Source organism: Monomorium pharaonis, chromosome 3 (assembly GCF_013373865.1).
Source record: "Monomorium pharaonis isolate MP-MQ-018 chromosome 3, ASM1337386v2, whole genome shotgun sequence".
NCBI classification, from domain to species: Eukaryota; Metazoa; Arthropoda; class Insecta; order Hymenoptera; family Formicidae; genus Monomorium; species Monomorium pharaonis.
The window spans coordinates 29,801,245-29,825,028 of NC_050469.1; the positions used below are offsets into that span (position 1 = coordinate 29,801,245).

At 40.5% G+C, this 23,784-nt stretch overlaps 3 protein-coding genes across 8 annotated transcripts; 1 reads left to right on the forward strand and 2 right to left on the reverse strand.

Annotated features, from left to right (window-relative positions):
* Window positions 1-881: 881 nt before the first annotated feature.
* On the reverse strand, window positions 882-11,710 carry LOC105829326 (cyclin-dependent kinase 14). 4 transcript variants are annotated; one of them, XM_012668074.3, is made up of 7 exons: window positions 11,517-11,710; window positions 7,690-7,779; window positions 7,230-7,358; window positions 6,547-6,767; window positions 6,079-6,464; window positions 5,450-5,994; window positions 882-5,366 (listed from the first exon to the last, which is right to left on the reverse strand). In XM_012668074.3, exons 2-7 carry the CDS (start codon window positions 7,766-7,768, stop codon window positions 5,275-5,277), a joined length of 1,452 nt encoding a protein of 483 aa, XP_012523528.1. In that variant the 5' UTR covers window positions 7,769-7,779; window positions 11,517-11,710; the 3' UTR covers window positions 882-5,274. The 4 variants fall into 4 exon arrangements, with proteins under 4 accessions (XP_012523528.1, XP_012523524.1, XP_012523525.1 ...); XM_012668070.3 differs by having other exon boundaries at window positions 10,838-11,706; XM_012668071.3 differs by having other exon boundaries at window positions 6,547-6,740; window positions 10,838-11,701.
* A 315-nt stretch (window positions 11,711-12,025) lies between these two features.
* LOC105829325 (puromycin-sensitive aminopeptidase) lies at window positions 12,026-18,097 on the forward strand. Of its 3 annotated transcripts, none has more exons than XM_012668068.3 (4): window positions 12,026-12,389; window positions 12,963-13,207; window positions 13,923-14,070; window positions 14,528-18,097. In XM_012668068.3, the coding sequence occupies exons 1-4, from the start codon at window positions 12,051-12,053 to the stop codon at window positions 16,607-16,609; spliced, it is 2,814 nt and encodes a 937-aa protein (XP_012523522.1). In that variant the 5' UTR covers window positions 12,026-12,050; the 3' UTR covers window positions 16,610-18,097. The 3 variants fall into 3 exon arrangements, with proteins under 3 accessions (XP_012523522.1, XP_012523521.1, XP_012523523.1); XM_012668067.3 differs by lacking the exon at window positions 13,923-14,070 and adding an exon at window positions 14,123-14,273 and having other exon boundaries at window positions 12,027-12,389; XM_012668069.3 differs by lacking the exon at window positions 12,026-12,389 and having other exon boundaries at window positions 13,082-13,207; window positions 13,849-14,070.
* Window positions 18,098-19,904: 1,807 nt separating this feature from the next.
* On the reverse strand, window positions 19,905-22,138 carry LOC105829327 (DNA-binding protein inhibitor ID-2). The gene has a single exon (XM_012668077.3). It carries the CDS (start codon window positions 21,581-21,583, stop codon window positions 21,128-21,130), a length of 456 nt encoding a protein of 151 aa, XP_012523531.1. The 5' UTR covers window positions 21,584-22,138; the 3' UTR covers window positions 19,905-21,127.
* Between the last annotated feature and the right edge of the window lie 1,646 nt (window positions 22,139-23,784).

Here is a 23,784-nt window from a genome sequence, read left to right on the forward strand (position 1 = left end):
AAGGTGTCCTTGGTCGCCTGCTAAAATTAAGCAAAAATTTTTGAAATTAAAAAATGAAATTTATACTTAAGTGTTTAGACACATTTACATAATTTTACACATACATCAATTATGACACCAATGCTGGGACTCCTTTTGCTTATGTTTGTTAATTATAAAAATTTCAGTACTCGATATTTAATTATGTGTATATATAATTTTAATTTAATAATTGAAAAAAAAAAGATAATTGGAAGAGGAAAGGACAGCAAAATAATTTCGTACAAAACGCGTCATGAGGCTCTATTCAAAATAGATTTTGCCTGTTCTACTTCTGTCTCTAATGCTGTTTTAATATAGTTAAAAGAAAAAAAAAAACTTAGATATTATATTCTCGTCCGTAACTTTGTTTTCCTTGCTTGTATTGATTATTGATAATTATATATTCATAATATGTATTATTCAGTTAATATTTTATATGCTTATTTCTTTTATTTTTATTTTACGTTTTTATAGTATCCACATTAAGTTCTTATTTTCTAGCATAATCTGACAGTAGATTGCCAGCAAAAACAAAAATACTCTACTATATTTAAAATTTAGTATTATGTAGATATATTTGTTAGCAATCTGCCATCATATTCTACTAGCAGATTCTATTATATTTTATCGATAAAATTAAATTTGTGTTTAATAAATGACTACTTGAAACTTCAGTACCTCGCAAATAATAAATATAAATTGTTTTCAAATTTTGAATTGTCACGTAAACATTGAAACGTAAAACAATAATTTGTTGCAAAGCTCTTAATGCATTTATAATTTTCCTTGTGGATTGTCAAGAGCTATATGTTTTAAAAATAGATATAAGACATAACATTTGTAAGAAGCAATATTGTATATAGCGAGAGTTGTATCTTTATTATTTCAAATATTTGTAGCACAGGCACAATACGTTCAACTTGACGCTTCCGATTAAATTCGGAATTAATCATCGGTCTAATCGTCAGACATATGTAATACCACATATTCTTAACGACGCGAGGTGTTCAAAGATGTCCACTTTCGAACGCAAAATTTATGTGTGAAAATGTAATTCCTTCCTCTTTTTCAAAAAATTTTTTCGATACGCAATTCCTCAGCGGTTTCAATATATTCACGATTTTTTAATATAAAAAAATTTACAAGTAAACGTACGGTTGAAAACCGAAAGGAAGTACACATCGTATAAAATCGAATTAAGCAATAACATAAATATATATTAAAGCTACAAAAATTTTTATACATTTTCGGAAAATTAAAACGTAGTTATGTATGGTAGACGTTTTAACTCGGCAGTGGTAGAATTTGTTATCAATGATGACAGTATGATGAGGTTTTTAAAGATCTACATAAACCTTTCATATTTTTCTTACGTAAAATTGAAACGTGTTATTTTTGACAATTATTCTTCACAAATATCAATTAAAAATCTAAAAAGAAACCTTTACAAGAAAAGATAAATGCAACCAAAGGAATCAATTAAAATATCATTCAAAATATTAGAATTATTAGTTATATTATTATATTAGGATTAGATATAGCATGGAACACAAACACATGCGAGTACTTACAGATGACAGACACAAATATTATTATGTACACAAAAAGTATTATAAAATATATAATATAAATAATCGATATAATTTATATATTCATATTAATGTTATTCGCTTTACTCTTTAATTTTTCAAAGTCAATCTAGAAGCTTCGTATTTGAAATGTAACTGTTCTTAAATAATCTTCATATTTAATAAATAAAATAATAAATACATATTTAAATAGGACTAGAAATAAAAATCCAGTTGACAAAATATTTGAATATTTTAAATTGCACTTTGGAAATTTATACGTGAGTGATAAAAAATGTTTTTGTATATAAAAAAAGTTGTAACACTTCAATTTTTCTTCTTCTTCTAATCTTTTTACATTTATTGAGATCGATGTAAACGGGATTTATGTTTACACACGTTAATATGTACACAATAAACGTTTGAATATTTCTTTCTAGAAACAAAATTCGAAGTTACCATCCATAGGATGGGATAAGTTTGTTTACAAATTTCACATTAGAGTAAAAAGTATTAGCACCGCTTAAAAAAATCGGTATATATATATATATATATTTCAGAATTTCGAAATAAACATAAAAAGTTATACTTATGATTACAGAGAGAATATCAACTTACTTAATTCATTCTATAAATGCTGATTTTTCACGAAAATGGCAGGATAAGAAACAAAGAATCTAAGCGTCTAAACTTAATTTTACATTACGTATTTTTAACTTTGATAAAAAATAATATTTCGAATGATAATGGCAATAACATAAAAATAATGAGGAATATACCGGAACTGCAATTAATCTATTTACAACAAACAAAATGTTCTTAGAAATTAAACAGAGAAATGAAAATTCTTTAAATATTAATGAAAGATATTTTTTTGCACACGTTTCAGTACAGTACGAGTACAAAAATAAAATATTACGAATTTTTAATACGCATTTTTTTTCGTTGCAAGATTTATCATAGCTTACTGATACTTTTTTATAAGGTGTAAAAATAAAGTGTATATAGGATGAATTGTAACTTTTTTTTAACAGTAATTGGCGTTTTAGTTCAAAAAGAATTTAAACGTGTATTCCCGGAAAGTGATCATAGCTCGTGTATATAATTTTGGATTGCATATGAGGACTGCAGTTGTCCGTTTTTGCAGGATAATTCGCCTAGTTCTGCCGTACCACTGCCGGGTTAAGGATGAACGGGTATCCAGAGTACCATACATTTGAATTTATTACAAAGTCACATTTATTATCTCGATTTAGCTATCTCAGCCATCATCGATAATACGAATCTGGTAATTCTATGTACAATCTACCGAAGTAAACGCAATAATCGGTAGTAATAGCAAATAGCGTCTTTCAAATCTTTTCGGAAACTCCCTCTCCTTTCTTTTTTTACTTTCACCTCGTTGATATATTTTTCTTTTTTTAATAAGTGTGCTGAAAAATCGGTATAAATGTAACCCTACGAAGGAGTAGTATTACCGCAATAATCGTCAATTATAGCTTAGACAAAATTTGGAAGAACTGTAACGCCGTTTCTTTTACTTCTTTACATTTTCCCTACTTCTACTATTGCCAACGCTAGTTTTATATCCGGTAGTTCTTAGAAAATCGAACGGATACTCGTTTTAAATAATTATATCACGAGTACGAGGTCGATTGAACATGTCACAGTTTACAGCTCGAGCACCATATTTGGCTAATGTCAATAATTAATTAAAAGCAAATTGAACAAAAACGAAATTTCGACAAGTCTAAAATCGCTACCTTATATCTCTTTCTCTCACTTTCTGTCTCGATTTGCTATCATTTACGCTACATTTGCGACATTGTCGATAAACTTCGATTGTTATTAAATACGATCTAATGCTAATCACTTACATCTAAATCACTACAATCGGGTATTATTAACGATGAGCGTTCAATTAGTTTTTCCCGCTGCGTCTCGCGATGTTGGCTACTATGGCACTTGATTAATACTGACGCGCTATGTGTTCCCATCCCTCTTTTCTCCTTAAAATTTTATACCTTACACACTATCATCACACGCGTCTAACAAATAAATTTAACTCGCGTACAACGGTTCCCTATTTTAACTATCAATATTTTCAACTGTCCTAGCGACCAACATCGGTATTCGAAACAGCAGTAAAGTTTCGTTTATATAAAGTGCTACAGGTCTTCCACAATTTTTCTAAGATAAGTAATAATTATTTCGTAAATAGTTTTGCTAACCAGCGACCGCCCGCCCTACTTGGCTTGGGCTGGGATCGGGGAGACGTAGGGCGGCGGTATGGTATCTTTCTTTTTTTCTTTTTTGATTGGTAATCGATCTAAATCTAGTATTTGGACGAAGTGCGAGGATGGGTCGTGCGTGCTTTTGCTTCCTAAATCGAGCGTGCGCAAGTTCTTATAATCTTTTTTTTTTTACTTGTAGCCATAAGCTTTACTTTCTTGTTTCCTTGACCAGAGAATTACGATTTTATCTTTATTAATAATTAATTTATTCGATATTCTCGAAAAAAAGGAAAAAAGAATATTATTATTGCATATTGTGTGTGAGAAAAGAACAGTGGCAGAAATCATGGAACAGCCCTGAGAGAGAGCGAACAACGCATCTGGGAGTAGTGCATGTGCGCTTGTATGTCTGTGTGTATCTATTGTGTTGTTTCCTGTTAAAAAAAATGGATAGAAAGCGCTTTTAAGAAGCGTTTAATTGTATTTATTTGTAGTTATAAATTGGGAATTGACAGCGTAAATATACAATTAATAAAATTTTAATCATTGAAAACGATAAATAATGATAAGTTAATCCTTTCGTACCTCCGGTTTTCTGTTTTCTCTTTTCTCTTTCTCTTTTCTCAAAAGAGATGCGTTTTATATGCCAAATGGGTTTTATCGGTTTTTAGAGACGCTAATTCCAAATCAATTATCAAAATTGAAATTCAAGATGACGGTCATGAAATGCTTAAATATCGATATATTTAAAATATGACCGCGAATTAAGGTCTTTTTCTAATAACTAATTACAGACCAAAGGCAAAAAATTAAACTTAAATCTAAAATATATTTAAAACGATAAAAGTATCTTAAAAGTTTAAAAGACAAATTGTAAGTTGCGCACACTTTGATAATACATATAAACACTATTACTTATTATATAATACTCATTATATAATAAAGTTTTAATCTTTTGCATTTCTTTCACAATTAAATAAGACTTTACATATATAATTAGCATCAATTTTTGACATAATATATTATTCTTAGGTATTCTTCACTATCTAAAAGTTTGATTTTTCGCAGTTTATTATATTTTATTGAAGATATAACATTTCAAAGTATGCGACGGTATAGCTTGAATCTTCCTCTTTAAAACAAGCAAAAGTATAAGTTGATAGGACTTTGTTTAAAAGTTAGGATGTTCGCAAGTGGGACATACACGTCCTAGAGATACGAAAAGATTAATATAAGAATTCGTACAATTAAATCTGCTTTTATAAAATAATGATAGGAAACAATAAGATTTTGGGGAAATGTATCGGTTCCTACCGTTTTCTATCAAATTTTTTTTAACAGGATTTGTTCATGTATATTCACATGTATGAAACTCATGAGAATGAATGTTTCACTAAACGTGTAAATTGCGAATTTACTTATAATTTACTCTTTTAACGTTTGCTTTAACCTCAAGTCTTAAGAGCCGTGTGACGCGAATCCGCGCACCCGTGCCTCGAGTTTGTATACAAGTGACAACCTTCTACGCTGAATATCGACACTTCTGCAACAGAATCAAATAGAATCGTCACGTGAGATACGTGTCACAACGACGTTTGCCGTTCCGTAATTTTAAAAAATTCTTACCATCAGGTAATTCATATAGTTTCCTAGGAAGAGAAGCGAAATAGGGATGTCGTAACGCTTCCTCCGCTCCTATCCGTTGATCCGGATTCAACTGCAGGAGCGACGACGCCATACTATCGCCCTCGGCGATATCGTAAAGCCGGGGAAACGAGAGTCCCAGTTTCCGCGGTGGATAAAATATCAGTCTATGCGCCTTGTATCCGGGCAGATGCGTGACACCCGGCCAAGTATCCTCGTTGGGTGTGCCCAGCACTTTAAATATCTTATCGAGTTGGTCGTACGTGCAGCGTACACCTGGGAATGTCGGTTCGCCAGTTAACATTTCCACAAATATGCAGCCCACTCCCCACATGTCGAGCGAGGTGGAATACTCTGTGGAACCTAAGAGAACATCGGGCGGCCTATACCATAAGGTCACGACTTCGTGTGAGTATGTATGCGATGGCACGGATTTGGCCCTTGCTAGTCCAAAGTCTGCCAGTTTAAGTTCTCCTATTTCGCTGATTAGTAAATTCTGTGGTTTTACATCCCTGTGCAGAACTCTCCTAAAGCATAGCAGTAACGGTAAATTAATCGCTTTGTCAGAATGCAAGTAGTTGACACTATGTATCACATATATTTGTAATTACCTGCGATGACAGTATGCTAGTCCTCGCAACAGTTGAAAAAGAAACAATTTAACGTTACGCGGATCCAATCCTCCGTTCCCGCTTCCGTACCTCTCCATGTATTGCGATAGATCAGTGTGAACGTATTCAAACACGAAGGTGAGCGTCTCGCGGGTATGAATGATATCGTGCAAAGTCACGATATTGCTATGTTTTAACTCTTTGAGGAGACTTGCCTCGCGAATGGCAGTAAACGGAGCTCCCTCCTCTTCTTGCAGTCTAATTTCTTTAAGAGCCACTACTTGATTAGTAAGATGGCTGTAGCCTTTGAACACTGTGGCATATGATCCCTCACCCAACTGCTCCAGTTTTATATAAGCTTCGGATTTACCGAATGGCGAATCTCCCTGTTGAAACCGATCGAGATTAATGTATATCATACTAGAAAATGAAAATACAAATAAGTATATATGTAGTGTAATACGTTACCCCAAAAGCGGAGAATCTTTTAGTTCTTCTAGGGGGGTCCGGACCAAGGAAAACTTCAGATTTGGGCCGCGGTGGACGTCGGGGCCGCAGAATTACTCTAGCTTCCTCTCGTATATCTTCATCTAGAAGCTTCGAATCGCTAGAAACCGAAAGCTGTCGATGCACTCTCTCGTGGTCGCCCACACCTGTCCATTCTGTGACAGTCCAATTTCCGAAACATTCTTAAAATAACAGCAAATAGAAATACATAAAATTACAATTTTTTTAGATAAAATTTTTGGATAGTGTAACTCTGTGTAAACTATATGTAACATATACATATATTGGTGCATTTGTACAAAATAAATAAAATAGCTATTCTTACATGCATAAGTTTAGTTATGCAAAATTAATATACACATAAATAAAAATGTTACTTAATAATACACATAAATAAAAATAATACTTAATGTATAGTACAAAAATTTTTTTAATGCCTTGAGTAGAATTTTTATATATAAATTATTAGTTAATAAATAACTTTTTAAAAAGTGCATACGACAAATTAAATTACATTAATAAAAAATATTATAATAAAATAAATTTGTTTTCGTTTCTTACTTCAAAAAACATGTCAAATCACATCTGGGAAACATTAGCAAATCTACGAATATGTATTTATACTGTTTTCAGATAAGGCTCACCATAACGACGATCTTTGTCCGCAGGTATGTTGCCATTTGGCTCCAAGCGGTCTAGGAACTCCTCAGAATACCCATTATATGGCAATTGACCTCTGGTTGTTGCATCATCAGCCTCTTCTTTTGATATAGCTATAAAATAAATAAATTTATGTGAGTGATTGATACTTCTAATAATTATATCTAGTTCAGAAAAAATTCATGATTTAATTCAAACTATCAAACTATTTCAACATTATGAAATTTTTTTGTTTGTAACACTAATAATCAAATCTATAAAACATCGTGTTGCATAATTACAATCCGCAAAATTTATTTGCTTGATTTATCATTAATTACATATTTATGAATGTTAGGCATTAATAAAGATTGATATTTAAATCTTTGCAAAAAATACTACTTTATTTCATCACTATTATAACTAGTAAAGAATAATAATTTGCATGGACAAAAAAGTACTTACAAAGCCGTCCAAAGCTATGACTCAGGCGTTTTTTTAACTTTTGTACTCGGCTGAGAGCGCCGCCCTTCTTCTCCCGCATTGTCACAGGCCCTGCGTATAACAAGCGTAATGTTTAAACAACCACAATTTAATATACCGAGTGGAAGTTGAGATAGCATGACATCATAATAGAAGGCCAAGAACATCCGAGTAATTTAGATATAACAGATCATTACATTTACGATGACATCATACGCTATGTTATGCCGTACTCCTTAATAATGATGATAGAAGTATATATATGCATCGCATTCTTCTCAAATGACAATGCGAGGCACTCAATGTGACAGGAAATTGCATGACGAAAAATACGGGCGTAATTACATTACGAGATACGAACGTCAAGAATTTTGGTGATTTTTTTCTTTTTCAGTAGAAAATATATTGATGCAGTAAATGCAAAAATTTTTTTCGACAAGTGTCAAAATATAATGACACTCAAAGAAATTTTAAAAAATACATTGTAAAATACAGCTGTCGAGAATTTAGCCAATTTTCCTGGTAGATAATATACATCGTTAGTAAATGTAAAGCCAAATGCTTTCTTGTTGTAATGTCAAAATATAATAACGTTCAATGAACGAAGTAAAAAATGCATATAATTATAAACATAAAAAATTTTGCCAATTTTTTTGGTAAATAATATACATCGATATAATTAAGAAAAAACAAAATTTTTTCTTGTTAAAGTGTTAAAATATGGCATTAAATAAATAAAATTTAAAAAATATTTACATAAAATTATATTATAAAATAAAATCATAAATTTTGTACATTTTCTTTCTAGACAATTATAATATATATTGACATATTAAAGGCAAAGCAAGATTTTTTTGTTACAAATGTCGAATTATAACATTGAATAAACGGAGTAAAAAAATATAGAGAAAGATCACCAAATTGGCATATTACTTTGTTTTTGAATATTTCTTAAATAAAAGCTAAAAATAAAAATTCGAAAACAAATGTAAACTAAAAAGTGCCTTCCATCAGATTATATTATAGCAGTTTTTGTTTTATATTTTGTAATATTTTCGCAAAAAACGAAGATTTGAGAAATTGAGTCTCAAAACTGGCATAGCAGATTATATTTTTTTTCCTCCAACATGAACCATTTGTATAAAATTTGTATTTACAAGTTAATGTATATAAGGATTCCTAGAAGCCTTTCGCTTCAATGTAAAACTTTTTTTGTCGGTTATACAAACAATACCTTATGCTGTTCCGCAAGATGCAACATCTAGCACAACTATACAAAAGTTAGATTCGTTTGTATAAACTATAAGTTTTTGCATTTTTAATTCCCTAAGCAGAACATCTTTTTATCCGTATTAATAAATCATAATATTTAGTTTGAAAAAAAGGGATGCCACTTTGGAGGTTTCTTCTACTTAATTACGTAAATATAAATGGCAAAAATTTTGCAAATTTTTTGGCAGATAACATACATCAATACAGAAAACACAAATCAAGAGATTCCTTCTTATTACAAGTGTCATAACATAATTTCATTCGACATTCAATACACAAAGTAAAAAAATGTCAAGAATTTTGATACTATTTTTAATAAAAAATGTACACCGACACAGTAAACGTAAAGTAAGATCTTTCTTTGTTACAAGTATCAAAATATGATGATACGATCAACGAAATAATAAAAAACGCAATTACGTCACAAAATATAAACGTCAAAAATGCGTATAATTCTTGGCGGATAATGTGCACATCAATATAACTAAGTGTAAAGCAAGATTCCTTCTTGTTAAAAGTGTCGAATATAAAGACGCCGAGTGAACGGAGAGTGACTTGAACGGAACTCCGTCTCTCTTTCTCTCTCTCTCTCTCTCTCTCCTCTCCCTCTCCCTCGAATCAAGATAATTCAACTCAATCTGAACGCAGATGATTCATCCGTTTGTGACGAAGACAACGGATTTTTCCAAAGGTGAAAGTATGTGTTTCTATGCGCTTTCCAAACGTCCGTATCAGTTCGCCCGAAGCGGCCAGCTATCATTTTTCTCGGAAGGAGAAGGCTTACGCCACGGACACGGTGGAGCGAACTCTCTCACGGGCGCGCGAACACCTCACCGACGCGATAAAAACTTCGAAACTGCCGCGTGTGTGCGGAGCTGACACGACACGCCATTCAGTCACACGTACACGCACAGACATGCAGCGCAATTCCGCGCGCGCGCGTGCACGCACACACACACACACACACACACACACACACACACACACACACACAGGCATATATGCATCGCGTAATGGTAATGATACAGGCGCGGGGGAGGGGTCAACGAACCGATATTAGTTTCACGCGTTGAATAAACACAGACAGATCCTCCGGTCGCGATATCCGGGTGTCAGACGAAACGTGTCAAGCGTCTCCTTCTCGCGCCGCACAAAAGGCCGCATTGTGCTCTTCCCCCGATCCCGCAAAACTCCTGTGAAGATCCTGCTCGAGATCGAGATCGATAAGCGCGTGCTCATTCGCTCGCGCGCATTCCTTCCTCGCGATGGCGATTATCAAGCGACATCGCGCCGGGTAAAAAGAAAAGGAGGAAGCAAACGTCTCTGGGTTCCTTTCGCCCGAGTTGCACACTGGAGTTGCCTCGTCCCTCTTCTGCCATCGGGAAACGACTTCGTACACGCATGCATATATACACACACACACACACACTTATGCGCGCGCGCAGGCAGAAAGAAAGAGACTTATTATTTTTATTTTTCTCTCTCACTCCCTCCGCCCCTCCCGCCAACCCTCGCCCCTTCCACTGCACTCCGTTCCGTTGTCACTCCGTTCTTCCCCCGTCAACGCGATCCTGGAACGGAACTCCCTTTGCATCTCTTTTTCTCCCTCTTTCTCTCTTTCTTACACTCACTCACACGCACGCACACGCGCGCGCGCGCGCGCGCGCACGGGCGCGTGCAGACAGATGCACATTCTTTCTTTCTATCTTTGTCACCTCGTTCACACGCGCGCACAAAAGCGACGGAAAACCAAGACGAGAAACAAGGAGTTGGAGAGAAAGAGAGAGAAAGAGAGAGAGAGAGAGAGAGAGAGAAAGGGAGCCGGGAACGTCGCCGTGATGAAACGGGTCCGACTTACCCTCTTTGCTCTTGGAGGCGGTCGAACCCTTGTCCTGACAATACATGATTACTCATTCGGTCGCACGCGCGGGACACATCACATATGGGCGGTGACGCACTCGGCTGCGTGTGTGCGTACGCGCCGCTACCGTCGACCACCGCCGCTGCCGCTACCGCTGTGTTTTTCCCTCGGCCGATGCCTCCTGCGCGTGTATGCGATCCCGGGCGCCGTGGCTCCCCAGGCGCGCGCGATGTACCCTCTTCTCACGTCGCTCGTGCCGCCGCTGCTCTCTGCTGCTCGGATTTCGGTGAGGCGCGCGCGGCTCCCGTCGCGTCGACCCGCGCCATGAAAACGCCTCCGCGTTTACTCCCGTGGACGTGGAAAAACGACGACGACAGACGACGACCACGACGGACGACGGCGGGATCCTTCTTCCGATCGCGAGGGGATTTTAAACCGCCACGAAACTCGCCACCGCACACACACCGAGACCGCCACCCGCGAGAAGGGCAAGGTTCACGTCGGTGCACACTCACACACTCACTCCTGCAATTTCTCTCTCTCTCTCTCTCTCTCTCCTTCTCTCTCTTTCGATATTTCTCTCCCCCTTCTTTCTCCCACGGGATCGCGACGTCGGTCAACCCTCCCGCTGCGCTAACCCCTGATGACGGTGGGCGCCCGCGCACATCACCACTACCTCGGGCGAGTCATCTGCTGACGATCGGGGCCGCGACCGGTCGGCGGAGGAAGCCTGTCTCGCTTGCTTATCGCGGATACTGTCGCCCACCACCTCACACCGCACGACAAGAAAGTCGCGAGACTCGCGAGCCAGCCCGAGTTCGGCCGAGGACACGCGCGTGGCGCCAGGAGACCTAGAGCGGCGACCCCGTCGCGCGTCCGATGCGCATGCGCGCTGATCGCGAACCTGGACAAGTGACCGGCGGACTCGACACAAAAAAGAAAGGAGGTTCAAGGACGCCGGTTTCTCACCCTTCCCGCCTCCTTCCTCCCGAAAGAATTTTTTGGTAACGTAGATTTTTAAAGATAACCGTTAAAGAAACTATATAAAAAAAAAGAGACTGCCTTTATCAGCGTGAGAAATCAATTTTTTAATCGTGAAAACAGACCGCATTATCGAGACCTCGATGGCGGGAGGATCGAGCAATCGAATCGCACCGGGAACGGAGTATCGATAATCCGCTCGCAGTATGCTCCTCCTCACTCTCGCCTCATGTTCTCGCGCGTCGTCGCATGCGTAAGTGTGCGCTGTTGCCTTGTGAGTCAGCAAAACGGGAAGGGAGTCTACGATAATCTGTTGTCGTCGCGGCTGTTACGAGCGTGTGAGCGTACCGTCGGGATCGGTGGAAGCCAGCGCGCGCGTTGTTATTCCTGTACAAGAGTGAGTGAAGTTGCCAGCGAGCCGTCGTCACCGAGCGTAGCGATGTCGTCGGGCGACGAGAAGCCGTTTCGCCGTCTGCCGACGTGCGTGCGTCCCTATCACTACGATATCTCGCTGACGCCGAATCTCACCGCCTTCACCTTCGATGGCACGGAGAGCGTACACCTCAACGTGAGTTACCTTTTTGTCTCCGCCGCCTTCCCTCCCTCCCCCCGAGTCCGTCCCTTCTTTCGCCCTCCCTCCCTCCTCTCTCTTTCTCTCTCTCTCTCTCTATCTCTCTTTCTATCTCTCGTCTCCATCCTGCCGTCAAATTAAAAAGCGAAGAAAATGTAATCGAATAGGAGCCGGAGAACAAAGCAGCCGCTAGCCATATGGGAAACATAACCAAGAAACGCCTCCTTCCCTCCCTTTCTTCCGCTCTCCTGTCATCTTCCCCGCCGTCGCGCCATCGGTTCTACGTGGCCTATTTGAATAGCATTTAGATTCGAGTCTGATTGGCAAACATCAAGGCGGACCGCCTTATCTCTCCTAATTGCCCGGCAATTGCACGGTTTTAATCCCCCTTGACAATTTACTCCGTTAATTCCGCTGCGAGACTGCGCGCGGTTTTGATTTCTGCTCTCGTATTTGCGGATGTTATCTATTATTTTTCCTCAGACTCTTTTATCTCACGCTTATCTCCGCAGCGCAACACGATTGCTTACTTCACTGATTATTTGCACATCATTTGTTTCTGTATTGTAGGTGGAAAGTCCGACAGACACCATTGTGTTGAACTCCTTGGAAATTAATATAAAAAGCGCGACTTTTAACGGAAATGACGGTAAGAGGATTGCTGCCAAGAATATCGAGCTGTCGGCATCTGAGGAAACGGCCACGTTGGCGTTTTCCGAGGCTCTGCCACTTGGTAAAAGTGGATATCTGAATATAGAATTCGTGGGCGAGATCAATGACAAGATGAAGGGCTTTTATAGGAGCAAATATAGCGGGTAAGAATGCAATTTACGGTATATGAATAAAAGGTCGATAAATAAAATGGCCTTTTGATTCCACTGAATGGCAAGTAGAAATGTTTCTTCTCTTTTTGTAGCTTAAAAGCTGCTTGAATTTGATTCTGACTTTCAGAAAATTTTAATTTATCAGAAGAATTTTAAAAATCAACTTGTAAAGCCATTAAACATCTGGTACTGTAAAATATTATTGTCAAGCTTTATGAAGAGAATTGATTTTCCTGCTAGTAAAATGTGATAATGCATTAATGGCTCATATTTTTTGCTTGAAGAAAAATAAAACGAGTTATTAATATCTAAAGACATGAGAAAGGACTATTTTAAATCTGGACTTCAGTATAATACTTGAGAGTATTAAGTCTTTCAAAGTCTTTTTATCAGATTATTTTGTATTCTATTTTATAAGATAGGCACAAAGCTTTAAGCGCCAAGATTCACTTAATTTATATTTAATATTAAATAATAATAAATCAAAATTTTTTGAAGATAAAGAAACATCTTGCCACTCCAAATTAAAGAGGTCCATTTTACTCATTATCCTTACAAAATTGTTCAGTTGTGTTGATTAGGAAGAAGCTCTTTTTAACAATGCATCTCAATCAATTATTTGTTAATTTTAGCACCTGAAAATTATGTAATGCATGGATAAACAAAGGCCATGTTTAAACTATGTATTTGTATGTATCTTTCAAAGGCAAGATGGTAACTGCGCTGTAACCTATTTGTGCCCCACGTCGGCGCGGAATTTTTTTCCATGCTGGGACGAACCTTCTTTTAAAGCCACCTTTGATATACATCTCACAATTCCGTCTCAGACATCCCTCGTCGGATTATCGAACATGGTGAGCGTTGTGCCCTAGAGCTATGCCAATGTAGAATGTTTTATGATTTCAGAGAGGACGGTACCGTTGAATACGCGGCGGTTACCCAGTTTGAGCCGACAGATGCCAGACGTTGCTTCCCATGCTGGGATGAACCAGCACTCAAAGCCACATTTGACATTACGCTAAAAATTCCGATTGGTCTTACGGCACTTTCCAATATGGTAAGCAGCGCCCGGCATCTGTAATATTATTATTTGCTTCTCTTTTTTTCTTGCTTCTTCTAATTCATTTTGAAGGTATAAACATTTTTTTCTTTTGCTCCTTGCACTTTTTTTTACGTTTGATATGTGTATACATATTGCATATTTTATATATTAATCTCTTATCATTCTCCTATCAATCTCCGTTATTTTTTGTATCTAGCATTTAGTATCAATACATATATATAAATACACCTCTTAATTTTAATTTTCAGCCTGTGAAAGAAAAAGTTACGAATGGCAACCACGAGACGTTAACTTTTGAAAGAACGCCTATCATGTCGACGTACTTAGTGGCGGTAGTAGTAGGCGATTTCGATTACGTCGAGGACATGTCTAGTGACGGTGTGAGAGTTCGGGTTTACGTACCGAAATCCAAGAAGGAGCAGGGCCAGTTTGCTTTGGAAGTGGCCACCAAGATATTGCCTTACTACAAGACTTACTTTGGCATCGCGTATCCCTTGCCGAAGATCGATCTCATAGCGATCGCCGACTTTTCGTCCGGCGCCATGGAGAACTGGGGCCTCGTCACGTATCGCGAGACTTGTTTGCTCGTGGATCCACAGAACACGTCGACAGTGCGCAAGCAGTGGATCGCGTTGATAGTAGCACACGAGCTAGCGCACCAATGGTTCGGCAATCTCGTGACAATGGAATGGTGGACGCATCTCTGGCTGAACGAGGGCTACGCGTCGTTCGTGGAGTTCCTTTGCGTCGCGCATCTCTTCCCGGAATATGATATGTGGACGCAATTTGTGACAGACACGTACATCCGCGCGTTGGAGCTAGACGCGCTGAAGCACAGTCATCCAATTGAGGTACCAGTCGGTCATCCATCGGAGATCGACGAGATCTTCGACGACATATCGTATCACAAAGGAGCTTCTGTTATTCGTATGTTGCATGCGTACATAGGCGATGACGATTTTCGAAAGGGTATGAATCTGTATTTGAAAAGACACAGCTACGCCAACGCGGAGACCGAGGATCTCTGGGCCGCATTAGAAGAGGCCAGTAACAAAGCTGTGCGCAAGGTGATGTCGTCGTGGACCAAGAGACAAGGTTTTCCCGTGGTCAAGGTCGACTATCGTCAGAAGGGCGACAACAAGATCCTATCGTTGTCCCAGGAGAGATTCCTGGCCGACGGATCGGTAGATAACAGCGCGGATAACGCGTGGCTCATACCGATAAGTGTAAGCTCCTCGCAGGATCCGACCAAAACAGTGTTCGACGGCATATTAGACACAAAGAGCAAGGAATTTGTGATCGAAAATGTTCCCGAAGGTACATGGCTGAAGCTCAATCCCGGGACAATCGGCTTTTATCGTACTTGTTACAGTCAGTCCACTCTGTCGCTTCTGTTGCCCGCGATTAAGGATCACACGTTACCTCCTCTCGACAGATTAGGCTTACTGGACGATCTCTTCGCGATGGTGCAGGCGGGTTACGCGTCCACGGTGGAAGTGCTCGAGTTGATGCAGGCGTTTCTACATGAGGACAATTACACCGTTTGGTCTAACATAGTGAATATCCTAAGTAAAATCGGCACTCTCATTTCACACTTGGACTTTGAGGATTCTCTCAAAACGTTCGGACGTAATCTGTTCCGCGAGGTTAACGCTAGACTAGGCTGGGACCCTAAGCCAAACGAGAGTCACTTAGACACGTTACTCAGGTCTCTCGTGCTGAGCCGCATGGCGGTTCTAAACGATCAAGACACTATCGAGGAAGCGAAGAGGAGATTTGAGTTGCACGTGAACGGCACGACAACGCTCGCCGCCGATTTGCGCAGTCCGGTTTATCGAGCTGTGCTATCCGTGGGTGATGCCAACACTTACGAGACCATGATAAAATTATACAGAGAATCCGATCTTCAGGAAGAGAAGGAGCGGATTTTGCGGTCGCTCGGCGCGATCAAAGATGAGACTCTACTGAGAAAGGTCCTGGATTTCGCTATGAGCGAAGAAGTTCGCGCTCAGGACACAGTGTTCGCCATCATGTCCGTGAGTCTGTCGTACAAGGGACGTGTTATGGCGTGGAATTTTTTCAAGGAAAAATGGAAGGTCCTGCTGGACCGTTACGAGGGCGGCTTCCTGCTGGCGCGGCTGGTCAAGTCCACTACCGAGAACTTTGCCACCGAAGAGCAAGCCAAAGATGTAGAGAGTTTCTTTGAGGGCCACCCGACTCCGGGTACCGAGCGAACGGTACAGCAGAGCGTGGAGTCCATCAGATTGAACGCCGCGTGGCTCAGCCGAGAAAAAGACTCCATCAGAGAATATCTGACCACTCGAGTCTAGTAAAGACAATTTCTCTTATCTTGCCTCCGTTACCTTAATAGGACATTGGCATAATTCGGAATTCGCGTGTAAACCGAACTGGTTTTGTTACGCGTTGAACGTCTTGTACTGCTTGATTATTGTGAAAGGACGTTAATTAAGTACGGATTTGTCTCTTGTGTATGAGATGATACTTAAATAATTCGATACAAATATCACGTGTATGCACGCTTGAAAAAAAAAAAAACGCTAATTTGTTGACTAAAAGTTTTACTGGGTGCGAAAGACAGAAAAACAATTGGGAGAAAATACAATTTTGTATACATCTACTATACTATACCTCAACGACGAGTCATCTCGACGTAATCCAATAGTTTTTTACAATGTTTCTATCGTTTTTTACCGTCATTGGATTCCGTTAAATTTCGTATCATTATTTATACTGAAAAATTTAAATATCTAGAATAATCTTTGTTATCTTTTTCATTTTTACAGAGAAGTTAAACTGAATAGTCAAAACATAAAACTTTTTGGTAATGATTGCAACTGCAGAATTTATTTAAGGCATTTATATAGAGATATAATTTAGCAAAACTAATTGAAAAATTGATTGCGTTTGTATTGTTGTTTATTCATGTATTATATGAGCCATTTGCAAAATGTATGTTCTCGATACGTAAATGAAGCAGTATTCGTGAAAAAAATTACATTTTTAACATCTTTTTCTTTATGAAAGAGCTACTAATTTTGTTTGCCAAAATAAACGCAGGTTAAACTCTAATGGGTAATTGAACGGGAAATACGTTTACGTGTTTTTATTTATTTAACCAATGCGATTTAATTATGTTATGGAATGGTAATCCATGATTAAAAGGGAACAATTGTTTTAAAATCGAAATTGGATAACTATTTTAAGTATCCAAATGAAGCATTTATAAAGAAGTTTTAAACTTTGATGCAACGGCGTCTGCAGGATTTTCAAGATTTTTAAAGTGTCGCAAATATATTTAAAAATTTTCCTGACGTCGCAAAGACGCTTAAAAAGTTTTATATGTCCCTTGGACGTTTTTTAGATATTTCTTGGATTTTCGTGGTTAGGTCATTATGTTATCATTGATAACAGAGAATTAAGGTACTCGACTATCAATGACATTTCGACGAAACTAGCTTGATAGCTCTTTATAAAACTTATTAATATGTAACCTTATAATGTGTACAGATTATTAATATAGATGGTTGTTTATTTCAAGTATTAATGTTAAATACAGCATGCGTGCCATAATTACCTCATTAATAAATATATATCATCTTCTTTATATTTGTAACAGAGAAAAGTTAGCGTTAAACTTTTCTTCTTTGTATCTAGAATTTTTTTTATATTTTCTATCTATAGCGATTATTTGATATTAATTTTGCAATTAATAGGAGGTTTATCAAAGTTCTAAAACTGTGTTTAAAAACGTGTCGCAAGAAGAGACGATATTAAATATTCTTCGTAAAAAAACTCGATCAAAATTCGATAATAAATATCGGAAATAAAATTGTTTTGCAGGGAATAAAAATAAAAGTGGATAGTTCTCGTCGTGTCGGTTGTCATAGAACAGTCCCCTCCGCGTTTGATGGTCGCACGTGCCGAGACAAGGAAGGGAAATAGTCCCCGATAGTGAGTCACAGCCTTAATTTTCATTATCAGCGTGCTTGCAATCATCACAGGCGGCAGTGTAGCAACCATTCTGGAAGAGATTTTTTCCCCTTCGTCTACCTATCTTGTAAGTGTCCGAAATCGGATCAGAGCATATATTATTTTGTAAAATATTTCTCATTTGATATACGTAACTGTAAATATGAGAGGGATATTTTTAAAAACTAATTTACAGATCCCAATGTCTAAAACCGAATATTAAATTCTTTTTTTTTTATGATAGAGTACGAATACAATAACGAAAAAAACTTCGAGATGAAAACTGTCGTCTTGATTCTTTTTAACTTTATTAAACTCATCTGTGTTAATCGAGCGATGTTTCAGCTGATGGAATAATTGACTCCAAATATCGCGTGCAATTTGCAGCAATTCTTTTCTCTTAAATTTTACACATCGACTTCGGCATCCTTCGAATTTCTGATATTTCTTCACGCGTCGAAAGGACGAGAATCGAAGGCACACGTGAAGGGTTAATACACTTAGACGTTGAATGCTCTTAGAGGATTGTCGAAATCCTCGGAGGAGTAATAAATGCACCCCCTCGCTAACTCGCTCGGCGTTACGGGGGAACTCCTCTCGTTGAGCGGACGCGAGCGAGGAGGAGGGAAGCCGGTCAGATAAGGGAGAAAGAGAGAATGTGTCGAGGGACGACGTGGGGTCGGTTCCCGTGGGTATAACCCGGATCGAGCGTTCCCAGGAACGCGCACGTGACCCGCGCGTCAGAAGACGATCAATACGGGACTTTGCGAAACTCCTACACCGTTCCCCACCGGAACGACGTGTCGCCCTTGTACAAAGTCCGCGCACACATCCTTCGCCTTCCGACGAGACTGGTGATGGCGGCGAACGACGAACGACGAACGACCCCTCCGTCATCCCTCTGTCGCACGTGTGCGTAGATTGTTGCGCGCACGTGCGCCTATTTAACCCTCCCGTCTCTCTCTCCCCGCTCCCTCCAACCCTGGCTTAATGCCATCCGGCTTCCGCTCCCGATATCGTCGAATCTTTTGCAGATTTACGACGCGGAAAGCACATCCGACCGGACTGGGGTTGCTCTCTCAAGTTTAATCTCGCTTTCAGAAACAAAATATCTGTATAATATATATAGACATACGAGTATATCTTTTAATTCGTTAATACTTAACGAAATTTAATGATCATATAATATCGCAGTAGCAAGTCGGTATTCCTCTGAAAATGATATGCTTTTTCACTTTATTTTTATCATTTATTAGACGTGAAAAAAAAAACGAAATTGGAGGAACAAAATAGCGCATTAATATCTTTACAAGTTCCAATCGCGCCATACCTTTTAATACGACAAGTCAACGAATCTCGTTTCTTCAGATAAGAGTAATAGACGTCTTTAATACTTGTATTCGGGAAAACTCGAATAACAAACGTGCGAGATATCTCAAAGTTAATGTGAAACGTATTTCTCGATAAAACCTTCGTTTCTTTTTTTTTTAATTTGGCTGTTCTTGTTCGCTATTTTTTTCCATTTTCGACGTTTTTCCGGTATTTAGAAAGAATTCGAATTCGATAGAGGATAGACCGTCGGGAGAGGACAACAGGGACTTCGCTGTTCGCAGGACAAAAACAAACGCACGAGGCTAAATTATAGACACAGTTTGCATTTATTTCGTGTGTGTACGAGTGCAGTACGCCCGCGCAATGATGTATGTTACAGCCTTTCAGTCTTTGCAAATATACAACAATATTTACGCGGGTCGAAGAGGGAGGGGGGGGGGTGAAAGAACGGGAGTCAGCACTTTCTAAATTATAAGATACTATAATAACAACGACAGTGCGACAACTATACAGTAATCAAGGATACCCGCGTTGACGACAGCTCTCGACAACGAAATAAACAACGGAAAATGTACATTCATCGGCTCGTCCTTTCTCAGGATTTTGCCTCGGGATCTCGCCAGCCGGTCCGATCGTCCCTTCCAGCCTCCTCCAGCATCCGAAATTCGGAACTCGATCGATTCGTCGTCGCGCGGCTTCGAGGAGGTTTTCTCCTCGCCCGCTCGCGCGCGCGCAACCCGGCGACGAGGCGCGTTCTCCAGGAAGGACCTCCGCGGGAAAAGGCGATCGATCGGCGAGATTGGCTGGGCGGGGCGCCACGCGATGACTCGAGAGCGTTTTGCGAGCGGCACTTGCACGACGCCAGCGTTCGACGGCGCGAGTCGATCCAGCTTCCTGGTCTCGCACAACGAGAGTGGAGTTTACTGAATGGAAAAAAAAAAAAAGAAAGAAAGATTGTCACGGTTCTCGAGGACTCGATCGCTGGTCCCGCTGGATTCACCTTCTCGGTCGCGCGCAGTTGGTTAAACAAAAGGAACAAAAGAAAAAAGTAACAGAATGACAAGATCCTAAGGGGTCGAAAGAAAGAAAGGGGCGAAAGATTTAATGGGGGGTTCAACAAAATCGTGCCGGGTTCTTATAACCGTGAGAGAGATCTCGCGTGGAATGGCGATGAGCGTATGTACAAGTGTATTTACAGTTTTCCTCCCTCCCGCGGGGAAGGGAGGTTGGGAAGGGCGCAGAGCACGAGAAACCGGCGCGCGGGGAAACTCGCGCTCTTCGATCGAACGAAAAATAAAGCACGTTCCTCTCCCCGTCGTTCCTCTCGTCTCCTCGGGATGTTAGGATGTGCGTCGCCCCTCGTGGACGTGGTCCCCCAGGTTGGAAGTGGCAAGTCCTCTTCCGGACGATGGTCGATCGGGGCCGGATCAGCAGACGTCCTCTTCGAGAAGCGGAACGTTTTACGATGCGCCTCAAGCACCGCGACCTCCTCCCGTCGTACCCTAGAGGGTCCGGTCGATGGCAGGTCACCGATCGGCGACCGTCGCGGCCACGACGGACGTTGCCGTGGTGACGGTCGTCATCGTGGTGGTGGCGACAGGGTTCGGCAGCGGTTGTCTCGGGGACGACTGCGGCGTCGTCGCCGTGACCGTCGTCTCCGCCGTTGTCGTGGTGGTGATGGCGGTCGTCGTCGTCGTCGTCGTCGTCTTCGCGTCCTGGTGCGTCGCGGACTGATTCGTCTCCTCCAGGGCGGTCTGCAGGTCGCAGATGTACTCGATCACCCTCTGGATCACCTCGAGCTTGGAGAGCTTCCGCTTGCGCGGCATGTCCGGCACGAGGGAGCGCAGCTTCGTCAGGTAGGCGGCGACCTCCTCGGCCTCGAGGTCGCGCCTGGTGCCGCCGATCCCCAAACCGTTGTGTAGAACGCCACGATGATCGGGCGGCACGCGGCCGCTCACCGGGCTCACCACCATCGCCTTCATCCGCGGGTAGCGGCGGCCACTCGAGGACTACTCAAGGGAATCGGCCGGGATGGATGGATCGATCGATCCGACGGCGCTCAGGTTTCCCTCTACCCTGGGTTTGATCGCTCGACGACAGCGCGCCACCCCGCAAACACACACGCACATACACACCACCCACTGGCGCCTGCCTGTGTGCCTATCGATCCTTTCCAACGTTGGAGGTCTAGCGTAGGTAGAGAGAGAGAGAGAGAGAGTAGAGCGCACGTGAAGAACTCTGGAGTCCTTCTCCTCCTGGGCTCGTTGACTCCTGGAGCGCGGAATGTCACGCGCGCGCGCGCGCGTCCGTGTGTTAAAGTCACGCGGTGTCGGTCCTCGTCGTTTCACTGACCATCGGCCGCATCGTCCTCGAGCGGCGACAGTTTGACGCGCCGACAGTATGACGACGGCGAATCGATGTGATCGTTTCACGGCGAGCGGGAGCAAGAGAGAGAATCGTACGTAACGCCGACCCCCTCAAGTATCACGCACACGACTCGCCTGACAGATCGAAGCCGACTGGCCTCCGCCCCTCACCTGCGTCTTTTTATAGCCTCGCCCTACCCCGGCGCCCCGCGCCCGTACCCTCCAAACCAGACGCCTTCAGCGTTTGTACGGCGCAATCGCTGCGCGAATGGAGTAGCGCTGGCTACGAGCGTCACGCGAGAGAGACCTCGGTCAGCAGATTTGTTATTTCACTCAACTCTATTGTAGGCTTCCAAAAACTCGCGGTAATTGGCATTTTGCGAGGGTGTTTCTCTCGCGTAGAGATTTATTGTAAAAAAGAAAAATAGACAACTAAAAAATCAGAATATATAATATACATATATAGAATTTATTTATGTGCAGAGATAATTAAAAGTATTGTCGATTTATCGATTACCAAATAAATTCGCAATTACTAATTATAAACATAAAACTGTTAAACTCCTCGCGGGTCAAAGAGTCTCGTTGATTATCAATTTCTTAGGAGAAGCTCTTGTTATCGGATTGTTTCGCATTAAAAAAAAAACCCCCAACCGATTTAATTCTATCTCGCGTGACCGACTCGTTTCGCGCGTGAAAATTGACGCGCGGTGGTTCGATTCGAAGCTATCAGTAGTCGGGGGTGTTTGACGACTACGCGACTGTCGGCGTCGGTGGAACACGAGGGGAGTGTAAAAGGGAGACGGGAAAGGGGAGCGCGACCATTGTTGAACGTCCGGCGGCGCCAGCCACTAGCCATCACGGCTACTACCACCACCATCGAAGATACCGTCGCCACCAACACTTTAACAGGCGGTCAACCACCACCACCATCATCACCACCACCATTCCGAGCTCTACGCGCCCGACACACGGCAATGGTCACTCGCTAACCTGTGCACCATGATTCCGGCCGTGCGATTTTCTCGTAGCGGCGAACGCTACGTGAAGAAATTAAGGATGCCTCGTCGAGGCCCCCATAACTCATTATATAAATGTCTCTTACGGAGAAAGAGGAAGAGAGAGATTTTCCAATTTAGTTCTCATTAATCACTCATTTTCAATGTTGAAAGTATTAGCAGTGCCTTTTTAACACGCAAAAATAATTATTCAATGCTTGATTGATGAATTCCCGTAAGAGATTTCTTCATTGAAAAAAATTAATTTGACTAAATTTTTTTTTAATTCAATTATTTGTCCATTTAATTCAAATACATAAAATACTTGAATTTCAATTCAAGGATTTATATATTTGATTGAAATACATAAATACTTAAACTAAAGAAATTTATACAAACTGAACAATTTATGCAAATTAACAACTTTTTATTCTCCATGTTGAAACACATAACTTTACGTCTTTAGAATAAAATGAAATTCTGAAATTGAAGTGTCCACAATTGTTTTTCGTGAAATCGTGAGAACGGAAGTAGTATTGAAAAATATAATAATGACGGCAAATATGACGTAACTTAACGTTTTGCAGCTGCGACAGAGTGAGTCATATTATCAGAACTCTGACGCACCGTGACACTTTTTCTATATTAATATAACAATATATTTTTCGCTATTGCGCTATGATTTTAATTGCACGTTTATCATTTCAACGTACTTGGCCAGCGTTGCTACTTTCATTAAGTTACAACTTAATATTGTTTTCCTTTACCGCAGTCCTCTAACTTTTCTCAATTTCCTAGTTGCAGGTGCCATTTTTCATT